The following is a 19,707-nucleotide window of genomic DNA, read 5'->3' as shown; positions in this document are numbered from 1 at the left end:
AGGTGTTGTTGCTGTAGCAGGTGTTGTTGTTGTAGCAGGTGTTGATGATGTAGCAGGTGTTGTTGCTGTAGCAGGTGTTGTTGTTGTAGCAGGTGTTGATGATGTAGCAGGTGTTGTTGCTGTAGCAGGTGTTGTTGTTGTAGCGGGTGTTGTTGTTGTAGCGGGTGTTGTTGATGTAGCAGGTGTTGTTGCTGTAGCAGGTGTTGTTGCTGTAGCAGGTGTTGTTGCTGTAGCACGTGTTGTTGATGTAGCAGGTGTTGTTGTTGTAGCAGGTGTTGTTGTTGTAGCAGGTGTTGTTGATGTAGCAGGTGTTGTTGCTGTAGCAGGTGTTGTTGTTGTAGCGGGTGTTGTTGTTCTAGCAGGTTTTGTTGTTGTAGCGGGTGTTGTTGTTGTAGCGGGTGTTGTTGTTGTAGCAGGTGTTGTTGATGTAGCGGGTGTTGTTGCTGTAGCAGGTGTTGTTGATGTAGCGGGTGTTGTTGTTGTAGCAGGTGTTGTTGCTGTAGCGGGTGTTGTTGCTGTAGCGGGTGTTGTTGTTGTAGCGGGTGTTGTTGTAGCGGGTGTTGTTGCTGTAGCGTGTGTTGTTGTTGTAGCGGGTGTTGTTGTAGCGGGTGTTGTTGCTGTAGCGGGTGTTGTTGTTGTAGCGGGTGTTGTTGCTGTAGCGGGTGTTGTTGTTGTAGCAGGTGTTGTTGTTGTAGCGGGTGTTGTTGTAGCGGGTGTTGTTGTAGCGGGTGTTGTTGCTGTAGCGGGTGTTGTTGTAGCGGGTGTTGTTGCTGTAGCGGGTGTTGTTGTAGCGGGTGATGTTGTTGTAGCGGGTGTTGTTGTAACGGGTGTTGTTGCTGTAGCGGGTGTTGTTGTAGCGGGTGTTGTTGCTGTAGCGGGTGTTGTTGTTGTAGCGGGTGTTGTTTTAGCGGGTGTTGTTGCTGTAGCGGGTGTTGTTGTTGTAGCGGGTGTTGTTGTAGCGGATGTTGTTGTAGCGGGTGTTGTTGTTGTAGCGGGTGTTGTTGTAGCGGGTGTTGTTGTAGCGGGTGTTGTTGTAGCGGGTGTTGTTGCTGTAGCGGGTGTTGTTGTTGTAGCGGGTGTTGTTGTAGCGGGTGTTGTTGCTGTAGCAGGTGTTGTTGTTGTAGCGGGTGTTGTTGTTGTAGCAGGTTTTGTTGTTGTAGCGGGTGTTGTTGTTGTAGCGGGTGTTGTTGTTGTAGCAGGTGTTGTTGATGTAGCGGGTGTTGTTGCTGTAGCAGGTGTTGTTGATGTAGCGGGTGTTGTTGTTGTAGCAGGTGTTGTTGCTGTAGCGGGTGTTGTTGCTGTAGCGGGTGTTGTTGCTGTAGCGGGTGTTGTTGTAGCGGGTGTTGTTGCTGTAGCGGGTGTTGTTGTTGTAGCGGGTGTTGTTGTAGCGGGTGTTGTTGCTGTAGCGGGTGTTGTTGTTGTAGCGGGTGTTGTTGCTGTAGCGGGTGTTGTTGTTGTAGCAGGTGTTGTTGTTGTAGCGGGTGTTGTTGTAGCGGGTGTTGTTGTAGCGGGTGTTGTTGCTGTAGCGGGTGTTGTTGTAGCGGGTGTTGTTGCTGTAGCGGGTGTTGTTGTAGCGGGTGATGTTGTTGTAGCGGGTGTTGTTGTAACGGGTGTTGTTGCTGTAGCGGGTGTTGTTGTAGCGGGTGTTGTTGCTGTAGCGGGTGTTGTTGTTGTAGCGGGTGTTGTTGTAGCGGGTGTTGTTGCTGTAGCGGGTGTTGTTGTTGTAGCGGGTGTTGTTGTAGCGGATGTTGTTGTAGCGGGTGTTGTTGTTGTAGCGGGTGTTGTTGTAGCGGGTGTTGTTGTTGTAGCGGGTGTTGTTGTAGCGGGTGTTGTTGTAGCGGGTGTTGTTGTAGCGGGTGTTGTTGTAGCGGGTGTTGTTGTAGCGGGTGTTGTTGCTGTAGCGGGTGTTGTTGTTGTAGCGGGTGTTGTTGTAGCGGGTGTTGTTGCTGTAGCGGGTGTTGTTGTTGTAGCGGGTGTTGTTGTAGCGGATGTTGTTGTAGCGGGTGTTGTTGTTGTAGCGGGTGTTGTTGTAGCGGGTGTTGTTGTAGCGGGTGTTGTTGTTGTAGCGGGTGTTGTTGTAGCGGGTGTTGTTGTAGCGGGTGTTGTTGTAGCGGGTGTTGTTGTAGCGGGTGTTGTTGCTGTAGCAGGTGTTGTTGTTGTAGCGGGTGTTGTTGTAGCGGGTGTTGTTGTAGCGGGTGTTGTTGTAGCGGGTGTTGTTGTAGCAGGTGTTGTTGCTGTAGCGGGTGTTGTTGCTGTAGCGGGTGTTGTTGTTGTAGCGGGTGTTGTTGTAGCGGGTGTTGTTGCTGTAGCGGGTGTTGTTGCTGTAGCGGGTGTTGTTGTTGTAGCGGGTGTTGTTGTAGCGGGTGTTGTTGTAGCGGGTGTTGTTGCTGTTGCGGGTGTTGTTGTTGTAGCGGGTGTTGTTGTAGCGGGTGTTGTTGATGTAGCGGGTGTTGTTGTAGCGGGTGTTGTTGCTGTAGCAGGTGTTGTTGCTGTAGCGGGTGTTGTTGCTGTAGCGGGTGTTGTTGTTGTAGCGGGTGTTGTTGTAGCGGGTGTTGTTGCTGTAGCGGGTGTTGTTGATGTAGCGGGTGTTGTTGTAGCGGGTGTTGTTGCTGTAGCGGGTGTTGTTGTTGTAGCGGGTGTTGTTGTAGCGGGTGTTGTTGTAGCGGGTGTTGTTGTTGTAGCGGGTGTTGTTGTAGCGGGTGTTGTTGCTGTAGCGGGTGTTGTTGTTGTAGCGGGTGTTGTTGTAGCGGGTGTTGTTGTAGCGGGTGTTGTTGCTGTAGCGGGTGTTGTTGTTGTAGCGGGTGTTGTTGCTGTAGTTGCTGTACCCTGTCACTCTCTCTCTGTCTCTCTCCCACTGTCAGTGATCATTCCTGAATCCCCTCATTTCTTCTCCCCACTGCTGCCGTAGTCCCCTGCCAACGCTCTGAGCTGGGTGGGGGTGGTGATGATGAGGGAGTGAGGGTGAGGCTAAGGGAGTGTGGGTATGTGGTGAGGATGCAAGGGTAATCGAACGAGGGGAAGGGTCTGAGGGGGATGGAGTGAGGGGGAAATCGTGAGGTGGGGATGGGAAGAGAGTGATCATTGGGGGTGACACCGTGGTGGGGAGGGTATTGAGAGGTGAGGGCTGAGGATGAGGGGTGAGTAGGGAGCGGGTGACGAGGGTGATGGTGTCACTTGGTGGAGGGGTTGGGTGGAGGGGCTGAGGCCATTCACCGCACCGCCTTGTGCTTGCCCCCACAGCATCCCCAGCGTTGCCCGCAGTGATGGCAGGCCCTGAGGGGTAGGTAACAGCACATACAGGGGGCGACAGTGGACAGGGCGAGGAGCGCCAGCCAGCGGGCACACAGATGGTGACGGCTACCTGCCTCGCACGTGCAGGGGTCAGAGTAATTGCCCTCAGAGTCAGACATACAGTGGTACAGCATGGACTCCGCACACCACATGCAGCTGAGCTGCCGGACACACCGATCTGCTGGATCCGGGGCATCCCGGCAACTCCCAGGCCCGTTCTCCTGGAACACGTCCCGGCAGTAAATACAGCGGGAAGGAGCCGCGTCCTCATCGCCCGCTGCGCTGGGCCCTCCTCCACCTCCACCTCCATCTCCATTGCCCTTCTTCAGGCCGCTCGTGGGGACCGTGTCGATGTGACAGGCCGGTGAGCCTTTCGCCTCCTTCAGCTGGCACTCCGATCGCGGGCTCCCCGCTGCCCGCCCCTCACCTTTCGCGAAGTGCACGCACAGGTCCACCTTGCCGGCCTCTCGGCCGCCCAGCGCCACTCTCCGATAATCCTCGTAACCCTTCGCCGGCCCGGGGTCTCTGCACGGCCTAGCGTTCTCCCCCTCATCCTCCGCTCTCGAGCTGCTGCCCTGCAGCGGCTGGCTCGGGACCTGGGGAAGGGTAGGGTTGGGGGGAAGAGGGAGAGGAATGCGACAAGTTTCTAAAGCCTCCTCACCCCATCCCCCGCCAACTCCCCCCTCCTCACCCTCTTCCAGCACGGAAACAGACCCTTCGGCCCAACCACTCCACGCTGACCAGATATCCTAACTTAATCTAGGCCCATGTTCCAGCACCCGGCCCATATCCCTCCAAACCCTTCCTATTCATATACCCATCCAAATGCCTCTTAAATGTTGCAATTGTACCAGCCTCCACCACTTCCTCTGGCAGCTCATTCCATACATGTACCACCCTCTGTGTGAAAACGTTGCCCCTTAGGTCTCTTTTATATCTTTCACCTCTCACCCTAAACCTACGCCCTCTAGTTTTGGACTCCCCTACCCTTGGGGAAAAAGGATCTTGCCTATTCACCCTATCCTTGCCTCTCGTGATTTTATAAATCTCTATAAGGTCACCCTTCAACTTTTGACCCTCCGGAGAAAAGTATCCCAGTCTATCTAGCCTCTCCTTATAACTCAAACCTTCCAGCCTCGGTAATATCTTTGTAAATATTTGTTAGCATCTTTTCCAGGGCGACCAGAATTGTGTGCAGTACTCCACGTGTAACCTCCCCAATGTTCTGTACAGCTTCAACATGATGTTCCAACTCCTATACTCAGTGCTCTGTCCACTGAAGCCAACATGCTAAACACTTCCTTCACCACCCTGTCTACCTGCGAGTCCACTTTCGATGAACAATATGCCTGCACTCCTGAGTCTCTCTGTTTGACAACACTGCCCCAGGACTTGACCACTGACTGTCCTGGTTTGTCTCACCAAAATGCAACACCTCGCATTTACCTGCATTAAACCCTATCTGCCATTCCGTGGCCCAGTTGATCAGGATCCCGTTGTAGTCTGAGATAAACCTTCTTCACTGTCCACTACGCCATCAATTTTAGTGCCATCCACAAACTTTCTAACCATGCCTCCTGTACTTTCATCCATTAGTCCATGCAAATCACGAACAACAGTGGACCCAACACCAATCCTTGCGGCACACCACTGGTCACAGGCCTCCAGGCTGAATAACAACACTCTATCACCACCTTCTCTCTCCCTCTCCTACTGGTAAGCCAATTTTGTATCCAATTGGTTAATTGATCCCATGTGATTTAACCTTACAAACCAGTGCATTTGTTTAGCGCCTTACTAAAGTCCATGTAGACAACGTCTGCCTTCATCTGTCTTCCTGATCACCTCATCAAAAAAACTCAGTCAAGTTAGTGAGCCACAATTTCCCACACACAACGCCATGTTGGCTATCCCTAATCAGTCCTAGCCTTTCCAAATGCAAGTAAATCTTATTCTTCAGAATGCCCTCTGATATCTTACCCACCACCGATGTCAGCCTCACCATTCTATAGTTCCCTGACCACACTTCTTAAACAGTGGCGCCATGTTAGCCAACTTCCAATCTTCCAGCACCTCACCTGTGGCTATCGGTATCTCAGCAAGAGGCCTAGCAATCACTTCCCTGGCTTCCCACAGGGTTCTGGGAATCACCTGATCAATGATTTAGCCATCTTTACACGGTTTAAGTCCTCCAGCATGCACTCCCCACACTTCCCACAGTCTACTCACCCCCAAACCAGACCCCACTTAACCGCCACACTCTTTACCCAACATACTCCTTCACACCCACATACACACACACACACTCACACTCACACACATACACACACGCACACACACACCAGAAACCCCCCCACAGACTCCCCTTACAACCTTGACCCGGTGCTGCATTGCGGAAAGGTTAGCAACTGGGGCAGCTCCTTTCTGCACAGCAAGATCCCAATGTAGCTGCGTGACCACGGGCCGGGTTAGTTCATGCTGATGACCTGAGGTGATGTCAGTTGTGGATAAGTCGTTGGCTACGGCACCAGAGAAATCTTACCCCCCGCCCTCCCCCGTTCCTCCTCACCCACCTCCCCTCGATCCCAACTGCCTCCCACACCCCACCCCCAGCCCCCCTCACTCTGCAACCCCCACCCCCACACCCCCTCCCCTCATTCTCCACCCCAACCCTCTCCCTCCGTAATCCTCACTCCCATCATCTTCACCACCCTTAAATGCCTACCCTCGACCAAGCCACCCACTCACTCCCCCACATCTCACTCCTCAACCCCCAGTTGACCCCCAAAATCTTCACTCCCAACCCCCCACTCCCCAACCCTCACTCGCAGATCCAAAACCTTTCACACCCCTCCCCCACTCCCATGCTTCTCACCACCCCATCCTCCCACTCTCCACCCCCTATTCCCACCCCAAACCCTCACTCTCCACCCCCTGACCACCCCACCCCTTCACCCCCTTACCTTTCAGACCCCAGCCCCCACTCCACCCACAAACCCTTCACTTCCCACCCTAGCCCCACTCCCACCCTCTCAACCCCTATTCCCCATTCCCAAACCCCTCACTCCCCCGACTCCCAGATCCAAATCCATCACTCCCCACCCCTCTCATCACCCCACCCTCACACTCCCCACCGCAAACCCCTCACTCCCCATACTCCATTCCCACCCCCAAACCCCTCACTCCCCATCCTCCATTCCCACCCCCAAACCCCTCCCTCCCCATCCTCCATTCCCACCCCCAAACCCCTCCCTCCCCATCCTCCATTCCCACCCCCAAACCCCTCCCTCCCCATCCCCAACTCTCACCCCCAAACCTCTCACTCCCCACCCCCATCTCTCACTCCCTACCCGCTTCACTGCCCCACCACCCACTCACATCACCCCTCTCCTTCCCCTCGCGCCCTCCTCACTCACGATATTGGACACACCTGAGGTAACGTTCAGACAGTAGTGAGGCTTCCGCCACCCCCACCCCATCCCTGTCTTGGGGGCGCCCAGAGAAATGGCTGCTCATCTTCCCAGCCTGCACCGGGCCTCTGTCTGTGCCAGAACGGTTTCCCCATAACCACGTGATCCTCACCGCTGCCGGTTTTAGGGGGATGCCTCTCCAGTGAAAATAGGTTTCAAGAGGAAATGCACTTTCCCATTGGTGTGATGGTCAGTAACCAATAAGACAGGCTGGAGCTACCAGGCAAGACAAGAGGAGAATTTTTCTCTCCTGTGGGAAGTTATTGTGACCTGGAACACAGTACCTGAAAAGATGCTGGAAGCAGATTCTTAAATGGGAGGGGGCCTTTATGAAGTGTGGATTGGGATCAATTGGAGAGCTCTTCTAAAGGGATGGGATAGCCTAGACAGGCTGAATGGCTTCCATAGATGACTGATTTCCGTCTACAAGATCTCAGTAAGGCTTACAACCGGCCTGGTTGTTAGCTAATGCGGCTGTCTCTGCCTTTCTGGCTCCTGAGGAACCCCCTCTCCAATTTGATGGGGGCCTAAGGGACTGTTGACTTCCAACATTTGACTCCAATCGACTGGGAATGGACCAGGCCCACAGCTACACTTCCAGCAAGTACCTGCAGAGGGCAATGGTGAGTGGTTTCCCCATGTGCTCAGCAGCACCATCAATGGGCACAGCACGAAACTGCAGCTGAATCCATTCTCCCCAGTCCCATCAGCCCATCTACTTAGTCCTGGGGGATAGGGAGGGTGCAGAATTCCCTGTCCCTTTCAGGCATAGATGTGCATTCGGGCTCTTCCACGTGTAGGACAGGGGAGTAAAAACAGCCCTCCACTCGCAGTTTGAACTTTACTGTCACCAACACTTGTAACTGTTGGAGTGAAGTTTATTCAAGACTTATTTCTTGAGAGTTTTGACAATATGGGGAGATGTGGTTGGGGTGGGGGCTATTGGGAGGACACATTGGCGGTGCGGTTAGAAAAACTAATGGTCTCCTGGTCTTCATGAACAGGGGCATTGAAGACAAGAGACATGAAGTAATGTTGGGTCTTATATTGTGAACAGGTCCAGGGGCGAGTGAGTGGGGGAATGAGGGGCTGGGTGGTGAGGGAGATTGGAGGGTGGGGAGATTGGGGGAGGGTGTGTGTGAGCGGGTGGGGGATGAGGAATGAGGGGGTGGGGATGAGGGATGGGGGGATTGGGGGATGAGGTGGTGGGGAAAGAAGAGTTGGGGTGGGGTGGGGGGAATTGGGATTGTGGGGGATGGGCAAAGAAGGGTTGGGGGATTGAGTGAGGGGTTGGCGGGACTGGGGGGGGTGAGAAGTGGGGAAAGAGGGGCTGGGTGTTTGGGGGAGGGGGTGAGGGGTAGGGGGACTGGGGGTTGGGGGATTGGGGGAAGGGGGGTGGATGGGGTGGGAGATGAGGAGGAGGAGGGGGTGATGGGGTGGAGTTGAGATGGTGTGGGGTGAGGGGGATGTGGGGCTGGGGGATGTGGTGGTGGTGTTGGGGTTGGGGGAGTGGGGGTTGAGGGGGTATATGATGGAGAGTATCCAGCCCATCCCCCCCCCCCCCCCCCCCCCCGTACCTGGTTGGGATGTGCAGTTCCTGGTGTGACTCCAAGCCGGAAACGATCGGAAGCTGGGGACCGGATGTAGCAGCTGGATGAGGATTGGCTGGTTACTATGGTGACGTGTTTTGGCAGCATCTCCTTCTGGCTATTGGCTGAGGACTCGCTGTCAGTCAGTGTCTGAGGGAGAGGGGGGCACAGGGCTCGTTAGATGGGAGGAATGGCCCAGCACATACCCCAGAGAAACACACACCTCCATCTTAGGGGGCACTCAGATACCCCAACCCCAACTCCAATCACCCGAGAGGTCAAATCTCCAGTAAGCAACCTCTTCTCTATCTCCCTGGTGTTAAACCCCCCCCCCCCCCCACCCGGCACCCCCCCAACCGTGTCCCCTCTCTATCTGGCGCTTCCCAGTGTGACCACTCCCTCCATCAGCCCTCGCCTCAGGGTTCCCCTCCTCCCTACATCCCCTCACCCAGTGTGCCCCCATCTCCCCGCTCCTCAGTACCCTCTCTCTCCCCCTATCCCTCAGGGTGACCACCTTCTCTATCTCCCCTCCCCCAAGTTTCCCCTTCTCCCCCTCAGTGTGCCCCCACCCCCTTCCCCCACCTCAGTGTCTCCCCATTTCCCCCCAATGTTTTGTCCATTATCCCCGTGCCACAGAGTGCCCCACAACGTGCCCCTCATTCCCCCCACCACACTGTGGCACACCCCCCATTGCCCCCATTTCCCACCCCCATCACACTGTGCCCTGTCACTATCTCCACCCCACCCCACCCCACACTGCCCCCAGAGGCTGAGGAAGGAAAGAGCCCGTGTCTCTCTGTGACCTTACTTACTGCAGTGAGGTCTTCTGGAGCACCAGCCTCACTGTGTGCAGACGACGAGGAGCTCAGAGACCCTGGGTGATGGTCGGGTAAGGGGAGGGAAATGGCAGAAGAGAAGTGAAGGTCAGAGATGTCAGCTCTTTACTCCCCAGACTCAGCACCCTGCTCCCCAGGCCTGGTTCCCCCGCGCATCCCACAGCTTGGGCCCAGCACCCTATCCCTCACACCTCATTTTCCAACTTAGGAAATCTCCAGCCTTCTGGGCTCGTTGGATGCTGCCTGAACTGCTGTGCTCTTCCAACACCACTGATCCAGAATCAAGTTCATCAATGTCCTTACCACAACCCCCACACACCAGGCCTTACACACTACCCCACTGGTGGCCACTAATCTCTCCAATCCACTCTCCAGCCAGATCACTATGCACTCTTTTGTCTGTATACCTCAGGCCCAGCTCCCTACACATCTGACCCAGCTCCCTACACCTCGGGCCCAGCTCCCTACACATCTGACCCAGCTCCCTACACCTCGGGCCCAGCTCCCTACACCTCGGGCCCAGCACCCTACACATCTGACCCAGCTCCCTACACCTCGGGCCCAGCTCCCTACACCTCGGGCCCAGCTCCCTACACCTCGGGCCCAGCTCCCTACACATCTGACCCCAGCTCCCTACACCTCGGGCCTAGCTCCCTACACCTCCGGCCCAGCTCCCTACACATCTGACCCAGCTCCCTACACATCGGGCCCAGCTCCCTACACCTCGGGCCCAGCTCCCTACACCTCTGACCCAGCTCCCTACGCCTCTGACCCAGCTCCCTACACCTGTGACCCAGCTCCCTACACCTCGGGCCCAGCTCCCTACACCTCGGGCCCAGCTTCCTACACCTCGGGCCCAGCTCCCTACACATCTGACCCAGCTCCCTACACCTCCGGCCCAGCTCCCTACACCTCGGGCCCAGCTTCCTACACCTCGGGCCCAGCTCCCTACACATCTGACCCAGCTCCCTATACCTCGGGCCCAGCTCCCTACACATCTGACCCAGCTCCCTACACCTCGGGCCCAGCACCCTACACATCTGACCCAGCTCCCTACACCTCGGGCCCAGCTCCCTACACCTGTTGCACAGCTCCATACACCTCGGGCCCAGCTCCTTACACCTCGGGCCCAGCTCCCTATACCTCGAGCCCTGCTCCCAACACCTCTGACTCTGCTGCCTACACCTCTGACCCTGCTGCCTTCACCTCTGACCCAGCTCCCTACACCTCGGGCACAGCTCCCTACACCTCGGGCCCAGCACCCTACAACTCGGGCCCAGCTTGCTATACCTCTGACCCAGCTCCCAACACATTGGGCCCAGCTTCCTACACCTCGGGCCCAGCTCCCTACACCTCGGGCCCAGCTCCCTACACCTCGCGCCCGGCTCCCTACACCTCTGACCCGGCTCCCTCACCTCGGGCCCGGCTCCCTCACCTCGGGCCCGGTTCTGTACACCTCGGGCCCGGCTCCCTACACCTCGGGCCCGGCTCCCTACACCTCTGACCCGGCTCCCTACACCTCTGACCTGGCTCCCTACACATCTGACCCGGCTCCCTACACCTCGGGCCCAGCTCCCTACACATCTGACCCAGCTCCCTACACATCTGACCCAGCTCCCTACATCTCGGGCCCAGCTCCCTACACCTGTGACCCAGCTCCCTACACCTCAGGCCCAGCTCCCTACACATCTGAACCAGCTCCCTACACCTTGGGCCCAGCTCCCTACACATCTGACCCAGCTCCCTACACCTCGGGCCCAGCATCCTACACATCTGACCCAGCTCCCTACACCTCGGTCCCAGCTCCCTACACCTGTGACCCAGCTCCCTACACCTGCGATCCAGCTCCCTACACTCAGGCCCAGCTCCCTACACCACTGACCCAGCTCCCTACACCTCGGGCACAGCTCCCTACACCTCGGGGCCCAGCTCCCTACACCTCGGGCCCAGCACCCTACAACTCGGGCCCAGCTTGCTATACCTCTGACCCAGCTCCCAACACATTGGGCCCAGCTTCCTACACCTCGGGCCCAGCTCCCTACACCTCGGGCCCAGCTCCCTACACCTCGCGCCCGGCTCCCTACACCTCTGACCCGGCTCCCTCACCTCGGGCCCGGCTCCCTCACCTCGGGCCCGGTTCTGTACACCTCGGGCCCGGCTCCCTACACCTCGGGCCCGGCTCCCTACACCTCTGACCCGGCTCCCTACACCTCTGACCCGGCTCCCTACACATCTGACCCGGCTCCCTACACCTCGGGCCCAGCTCCCTACACATCTGACCCAGCTCCCTACACATCTGACCCAGCTCCCTACATCTCGGGCCCAGCTCCCTACACCTGTGACCCAGCTCCCTACACCTCAGGCCCAGCTCCCTACACATCTGAACCAGCTCCCTACACCTTGGGCCCAGCTCCCTACACATCTGACCCAGCTCCCTACACCTCGGGCCCAGCATCCTACACATCTGACCCAGCTCCCTACACCTCGGTCCCAGCTCCCTACACCTGTGACCCAGCTCCCTACACCTGCGATCCAGCTCCCTACACTCAGGCCCAGCTCCCTACACCACTGACCCAGCTCCCTACACCTCGGGCCCAGCTCCCTACACCTCTGACCCAGCTCCCTACACCTCTGACCCATCTCCCTACACCTCGGGCCCAGCTCCTTACACCTCGGGCCCAGCTCCCTACACCACTGACCCAGCTTCCTACACCTCGGGCCCAGCTCCTTACACCTCGGGCCCAGCTCCCTACACCTGTGACCCAGCTCCCTACACCTCGGGCCAAGCTCCCTACACCTCAGGCTCAGCTCCCTACAACTCTGACCCAGCCCCTTACACCTCGTGCCCAGCTCCCTACACCTCTGACCCTGCTGCCTACACCTCAGGCCCAGCTCCCTTCATCTCGGGCCCAGATCCCTACACCTCGGGCCCAGATCCCTACACCTCGGGCCCAGATCCCTTCACCTCGGGCCCAGCTCCCTTCACCTGGGACCAGCACCCTACACCTCGGGCTCAACACCCTACACCTCTGACCCAGCTCCCTACGCCTCGGGCCCAGCTCCCTACGCCTCGGGCCCAGCTCCCTACGCCTCGGGTCCAGCTCCCTACGCCTCAGGCCCAACACCCTACACCTCTGACCCAGCTCCCTACACCTCTGACCCAGCTCCCTACGCCTCGGGCCCAGATCCCTATGCCTCGGGCCCAGCTGCCTACACATCAGGCCCAGCAACCTACACCTTGGGCCCTGCTCCCTTCACCTCGGGCCCAGGTCCCCACCGCACTCCATACTGCAAATCCAGTACCTTATGCTGTTGGTCGTGATAATGGACACCCAGGAGTGAGTTACGAAGTGGAATCTCAGCCAGCAGTTTGGACACAGTTTCGTTGTGGGGAAAACATGTGAAGTACAGTTTGGAGCCTGTCTGAGGGGTTCGGGTGAAGGGGATTTACGTGGTTAGCTACCCACTGTCACTGAGCACCAGAGCTCCCAGCTGAAGGTGGGCTGTGACTGAGCCCAGGAAATGCCAGCATCTTCAGAAAAGACAGGGAGGGAATCACATCCCTAACAGAATATCGAAGAACACTAAGGAGCTGGGGTCCAGCTGGTGGGAGGTATTGATCATCAGAATGTAATATAGTGCATTGAGACTCCCAGACAGAGTAAAGAGAAATATCCATCACTTGCCATGGTCGAGATGTGGGAGTCCAGTACAAACTTCACACAGAAGCTCAGATCTCAAAATCTGAAGAGGACACAAAGCTGGGAGGGTAAGGGGGAGGAGAACTGCGGGGAGGATGCAGAGATGTTGCAGTGTGATTCGGACAGGCAAATGCATGGCAGGTGCAGTACAATGAAGGTAAAGGTGAGATTAGCAAAAATAGGAAGGCAGATTTTTATCTGAGTGGCTGTAACTGAGACGGGGGAATGGTTGACGAGACTTGGGACCCCTCGTGCATTAGTTGCTGAAAGTAATAGTTAAGATCCTGGGGAAACAGAGAGTTCAAAACCCAATACATGGTAGAAATCTCTGGTGAGAAAGCTCGTCTCATGGTCATTGTTACACAGGCCCACCAAGTGCGTGCAGGTGCAGCAGGCGGTAGAGAAGGCACACGGTATGTTGGCCTACTTAGCGAGAGGATCTGAGTCCAGGAGCAGGGATGTCTCACTGCAATTACACAGGGCCTTGGTGAGGCCACACCTGGAGTACTGTGTGCAGTTCTGGTCTCCTCATCTAAGGAAGGATGTTCCTGCTGTGGAGAGAATACAGTGAATGTTTACCAGACCGAATCCTGGGATGGCAGCGCTGACGTGTGAGGAGAGGTTGAGTTGGTTGGGATTGTACTCACTGGAGCTTGGAAGGATGAGGGGGATTCTCAGAGAAACCTATAAAATTCTAACAGGGGCTACACAGGACAGATACTGGAAGGATGTTCCCGATGGTGGGGGGAGTCTGGAACCAGGGGTCATAGTTTAAGGACAAGGGGTAAACCTTTTAGGACTGAGATGAGGAGAAATGTCTTCACCCAGAGAGTGGGGAGCCTGTGGGATTCACTACCACAGACAGTGGTTGAGGCCAAATCATTGTGTTTTCAATAAGGAGATAGATATAGCTGTAGTGGCTAATGGGATGAAGGGATGTGGGGGGAGGGCGGGAATTAAGGTATTGAGGTCGATGACTGGCCATGATCATATTGAATGGCGGAACAGGCCTGTGGGGCTGAATGGCCTACTCCCGCTCCTATGTTTCTATGTCTATATTTCTATACGTTTCTGACACAAGGCCCTGTGATGGGGATTCAAATGCATTCACAGGGGGCTGTGGCTGTTGGATGATCAATCACATGATGTATTCAAATATTCTAGCATTGGATCATTAAGTTCAAGAAGGAAGCCCTTTGGACCTGAGCTTTTCGAGTAGGAGGCCAAACTTCAGCATGAGGCATTAATATTTGGATCCCACTGGGCGGCCCACATTATGGCTTTGCGCCCTAAATTCCAAGTGGCCTACACCACGTTGTAGATTGGGTTTTCCAATCCCCCACACCTCTCCCGCCTTGTTCAAGAAGCCCATACACCAGCACTTGAACCTCAGATCTGACTAACCCTACACTTAACACAAAATCCCAACACTAGGCCAGGAACGAGGGGCTTAACAGTATTTTTCTATTCATTTGTGGGGTGTGGGTGTCGCTGGCTGGGCCCAGCATTTATTGCCCCATCTTTAGTTACCCCTTGAGAAGGTGGGGGGGTGAGCTACCTTCTTGAACCACTGCAGACCGTGTGCTGTGGGCTGACCCACAATGCCCTGAGGGAGGGAATTCCAGGATTTTGACCCAGTGACAGTGAAGGAACGGCGATATATTTCCAAGTCGGGATGATGAGTGGCTCAGAGGGGAACTTGCAGGGGGTGGTGTTCCCGTGTATCTGCTGCCCTTGTCCTTCTCGATGGAAGTGGTCGTGGAATTGGAAAGGTGCTGCCTGAGGAACATGATGGTGAACATGATGGAGTTTGGTACTTTAGTTGGAGGTCCAACTCCTCCCACTGATCTCTCACATTAAGACTCCAGTATCTGAGCATTGGGTTACTGTTTTATAGTCCCATTCTGCACTGGCACTGGGAGTTGCGTGCACTGGTTTTGGGCTCCAGGAGTCCTGGAGTCAGACAGGATTAGCACTGGAGCACTGGTCCCTTAACTCAAGAGTCTTAACACCGAAACACTGAGCCTTTGTCAGTCTAGTGCTGGGCCCTGGGATTCACAGACCAACATCCTAGTGTCAATCCTGACTTCGGGAAGGCCTTGGATTGTTCTTGGTACCCTGGCATGACACGGTGGCTCAGTGGTTAGCACTGCTGCCTCACAGTCGCAGGGACCCGGGTTCGATTCCAGCCTCGGGTGCCTGAGTGAAATTTGCACATTGTCTGCGTGGGTTTGGGCTGGGTTTCCTCCCACAGTCCAAAGATATGCAGACTAGGGTGGATCGGCCATGGGAAATTGCCCGTAGTGTTCAGGGATGTGCAGGTTAGGTGCATTAGTCAGGGGTGAGTGTGGAGTAATGGGGTATTCTTTGGAGGGTCGGTGTGGACTTGTTGGGCCAAAGGGCCTGTTCCCTCACTGCAGGGATACTATGAAACCCTTTGAGTGTGAGTGTGAGTCTAATGGTCTCCCAGAGAGTGTGCTAAATGCTCTCTCCACTGAGCTGGGCTGTGGATATTTTGATTCGAAGGGTTGGGGTGTGGTTGGGGTAATGGGAAGCTACCTTCCAGCAGTTCCTCGATGGTGCTCTTAATGCTCTTCTCAAAGCTGATGGCATCGGCTGGACTCTGGAAGGTGAGGCCAAACTTCAGGTCGTTGACTTTCCAATGGTGGAAGATGGGATTCACCTTGTTGTAAACCAGGTCTTTCTTTAAGCCACATTCCAGGATGATCTGTAGGGAATGAGGGCAGAATTGGGAAAGAATTCCTATTTTATGTGACATGTCAAATACACACAACATGTGGAGCATCCATTATTCCACTGTTAGCCAATTCCCTACTGTGCATCCATCACCTTCTCCTTAATCTCTCGCCTGACATAACGGGCAAAAAGGAGAGTCATCGAATCCCCACAGTGCAGATGGAGGCCATTCAGCCCATTGAGTCAGCACCGACCCTCTGAACAGCATCCACCCAGAACCACCCTATCCCCTTAACCATGGCTATCCAACCGAGCCTTCCCACCTTTGAGCCAGAGAAAAGGAAGGTCAAAGGTCAGAGGTTGGATGGCAGGGGCTAGAAGGAAAGAGGGAGGAATGGTCACATCTGAAGGGGAGGAGGCCATTCAGCCCCTCAAGCCTTTCCTGACGGTACAACCAGATCTGGACGGATCTGTATCTGAAAATCCATCTGCTCCTTTAGAATCTTAAACCAGGGGCTGACGACTCAGACCGAAGGCTGAGTGAGCTCAGTTCTGTCGTGTTGGCCAGGAGATCGATGGGATGTGATTGGGTGACAGAGGGGCTGCTGGTTTTATTCCTCCAACCCAGTTCCCAGCAGGTTGGTGTGGTCGTTTCCACCAACCCTGGGCCTTTTGTCGTACTGTAGCTGGGGCCTGCCTGATGATCGGTGGGAAAGGAGGATGACGGAGGAGGCTAAACAGAAGAGGTTCTGACTCACATGATGTTTCAATCCATAAAGTAAGTTCACCAGTAAGGCATAACTACTCAGGAGGAGCTAGTCCGGTTTAGGAAGCCCGGTCGGCATGGACGTGTTGGGCCGAAGGGCTGTTTCCGTGCTGTGTGGTTCTCTGGAGCTGTGCGGAGATGCCAGCTCCCTTCAGACCATCAGGAAAGAGCTCAACCTCCCTCTGCCCAAAGACTGTGATGGGGAGGGGACAATTCTACCGCAACATTAACCCTTTCCCAGCCGCAGCCAGACACGACTGTTGGCAGCAGGAATTCCTTGGCTGGTGTGGGCACTGGCTAGCACGGTACGTGGTGAAACCCAGATCACGTGGTACAGCCCGCTGCCCTAACGCCGCAGATGGGAGCTGACGTCCTTCAGGTAGAGCCCAGTCATCGAGGAGCATGTCCCACGACCCTCACCACCCCCTCCCCATCCCCCACCTCTCCCCGTCCACCACCCCCTCCCCACCCCCCAACCCACCACCTCCTCCCATCCACCACACCCCCATCCCCGCAGACACCCACCCACCCCCTCCCCCTCCCCCAGACACCCACCACCCCCTCCCCCTCCCCCACCCACCCACCACCCCCTCCCTGTCCCCCACACACCCACCACCCCTCCCTGTCCCCACACACCCACCACCCCCCTCCCTGTCCCCCCACTCCCCAACCACCCCCTCCCTGTCCCCCACACCCCCACCACCCCCTCCCTGTCCCCCCACACCCCCACCACCCCCTCCCTGCCCCCCACACCCCCACCACCCCCTCCCTGTCCCCCACACACCCACCACCCCTCCCTGTGCCCCACACACCCACCACCCCCTCCCTGTCCCCCACACACCCACCACCCCCTCCCTGCCCCCCACACCCCACCACCCCCTCCCTGTCCCCCACACACCCACCACCCCCTCCCTGTCCCCCACACACCCACCACCCCCTCCCCTGTCCCCCACACACACCCACCACCCCTCCCTGTCCCCCACACACCCACCACCCCCTCCCTGTCCCCACACCCCCACCACCCCCTCCCTGTCCCCCACACACCCACCACCCCCTCCCTGTCCCCCACACACCCACCACCCCCTCCCTGTCCCCCACACACCCACCACCCCCTCCCTGTCCCCCCACACCCCCACCACGCCCTCCCCGTCCCCCACACACCAACCACCCCCTCCCCGTCCCCCCCACACCAACCACCCCCCCTCCCCCCCCACACCAACCACCCCCTCCCCGTCCCCCCCACACCAACCACCCCTCCCCGTCCCCCACACACCTGCCACCCCCTCTCCCTCCCCCACACCCCCACCACCCCCTCCCCGTCCCCCACACACCAACCACCCCCTCCCCGTCCCCCCAACACCAACCACCCCCTCCCCGTCCCCCCCACACCAACCACCCCCTCCCTGTCACCCCCACACCAACCATCCCCCCCACACCCACCACCCCCTCCCCCCCCCCCACACACCCACCACCCCGTCCCCGTCCCCCACACCCATATCACCTCCCCATCTCCCACACCCACCACCCGCTCCCCAAGCCCCACACCGACCACCTATGTTGACCCTTGAACCGACTGGCTTGCTCGACCACTTTAGAGGCTTTGCAATCACATGTGGGCCTGTCTGGGTAAGGACGGTGGATATCCCTCCCTGAAGGGGCGTCAACAAATCCAATGGGGTTTTTAACAATTGATGATTATCGTCACGGTCACCATCGTTGCTTATTTTTGGGAACTGATTTTAAATTCCACCATGGTGGGGATTTGAACTACATACCCACAGTGCTAACCTGCACCTTTCACATTACCCAGCCAAAGATTCACAGACTCTTCGGTCCAACCCGTCCATGCCGACCAGATATCCCAACTCAATCTCGTCCCACCTGCCAGCACCCGGCCCATATCCCTCCAAACCCTTCCTATTCATATACCCATCCAAATGCCTCTTAAATGTTGCAATTGTACCAGCCTCCACCACATCCTCTGGCAGCTCATTCCATACACACACCACCCTCTGTGTGATAAAGTTGCCCCTTAGGTCTCTTTTATACCTTTCCCCTCTCACCTTAAACCTATGCCCTCTAGTTCTGGACTCCTCGACCCCAGGGAAAAGACTTTGCCTATTTATCCTATCCATGCCCCTCATGATTTTATAAACCTGTATAAGGTCACCCCTCAGCCTCCGACACTCCAGGGAAAACAGCCCCAGCCTGTTCAGCCTCTCCCTGTAGCTCAAACCCTCCAACCCTGGCAACCTCCTTGTAAATCTCTTCTGCAGCCTTTGCCCTGGTATTATCACCTCAAGATGAGCATGTCTATTCCCCTTGCCTTCTGATCGCCACCTTTCTCACAGCGAGAGAGAGCCTCTTCCCTGGAATTGGGATTCCCACTCTCCGCCGGTGAGTCTGGCGCACGGGCAGAGGGAGACTGCACCAGTCCTGGTGAGGTGAGGTACCCGAGAGCATCTCCCCCTTGCCCCATTGCAGGGGGGGGGGAATGACGCCAGAATCCCTCGGCCGATGGAAAAGCCCGCGTCACCATCGGGGCGCACTGTTTGTGTGTGGGATCTTGCTGTGCACCAGCGGGCGCTGCTTCACCCCCTTTCCTGGTGGGTTACGGTTTTCACCATCCACCTCACCATCCCCCAGAGGTCACCCACAGCTTCGGGGGTGGGGGGGGGGGGGGGCCAGGCCAAGGCCACATTTCTCACCCCGCTCCCTACCCCACCCCCGGCCCTCACCCGAATCCAATCCTGACAGAGGCGCAACGCTCCCCACCGTCTCCCGTGAGACCACGGTGCGACCCGTGACGGGCACTTACCGTCTGATCCCGGATCCGCTCTCCCCGGATCAGGAAGCGGAGCTGGCCGCTCTCGTCGGAGTGCGGGATCCGGCGGATCACAACGTGACTGAGGCCGGGCCCTCCCAGCGGCACCCAGCCCCCACTGGAGTCATCGCGGGTCATCACTACAGCTCGGACTCGCACCACATCACTGTGAGGGGAAAGACACAGCCCAGTGAGAGAGAGAGAGCGGAGCACGGGATGGGGGGAGGGAGAGGGGAGAAAGGGAGAGATAGGGAGGGAGATAGAGAGGGAGGGAGGGAGAGGGATAGAAGGAGGGGGATAGAGAGAGGGAGGGGAGAGAGAGAAAGAGAGAGAGACACACACAGAGAGACCGATTCCTAATGAAGGGCTTTTGCCCGAAATGTCGATTCTCCTGCTCCTCGGATGCTGCCTGACCTGCTGTGCTTTTCCAGCACCACTCTGATCTAAACAGATAGAAGGAGGGGTAGAGAGAGAGAGGGGGAAGGGGGGGGTGAGCAGGGGGTGAGAGAGAGGGGGAGAGCGCAAGTGAGAGA

The 19,707-nt window shown here is 56.9% G+C and overlaps 1 protein-coding gene across 1 annotated transcript; it reads right to left on the bottom strand.

Annotated features, from left to right (window-relative positions):
* Positions 1-3,209: 3,209 nt before the first annotated feature.
* spred3 (sprouty related EVH1 domain containing 3) lies at positions 3,210-19,345 on the bottom strand. Its single transcript, XM_087983881.1, has 5 exons — positions 19,169-19,345; positions 15,447-15,615; positions 9,163-9,224; positions 8,339-8,500; positions 3,210-3,887 (listed from the first exon to the last, which is right to left on the bottom strand). Exons 1-5 carry the CDS (start codon positions 19,310-19,312, stop codon positions 3,210-3,212), a joined length of 1,215 nt encoding a protein of 404 aa, XP_087840007.1. The 5' UTR covers positions 19,313-19,345.
* Positions 19,346-19,707: the final 362 nt, after the last annotated feature.

Source organism: Chiloscyllium plagiosum, unplaced genomic scaffold (assembly GCF_037043375.1).
Source record: "Chiloscyllium plagiosum isolate Xiang-an unplaced genomic scaffold, Cpla_swu_hap1 HiC_scaffold_47, whole genome shotgun sequence".
Classification (NCBI taxonomy): domain Eukaryota; kingdom Metazoa; phylum Chordata; class Chondrichthyes; order Orectolobiformes; family Hemiscylliidae; genus Chiloscyllium; species Chiloscyllium plagiosum.
This window is presented reverse-complemented; position numbering and strand designations above follow the sequence as displayed.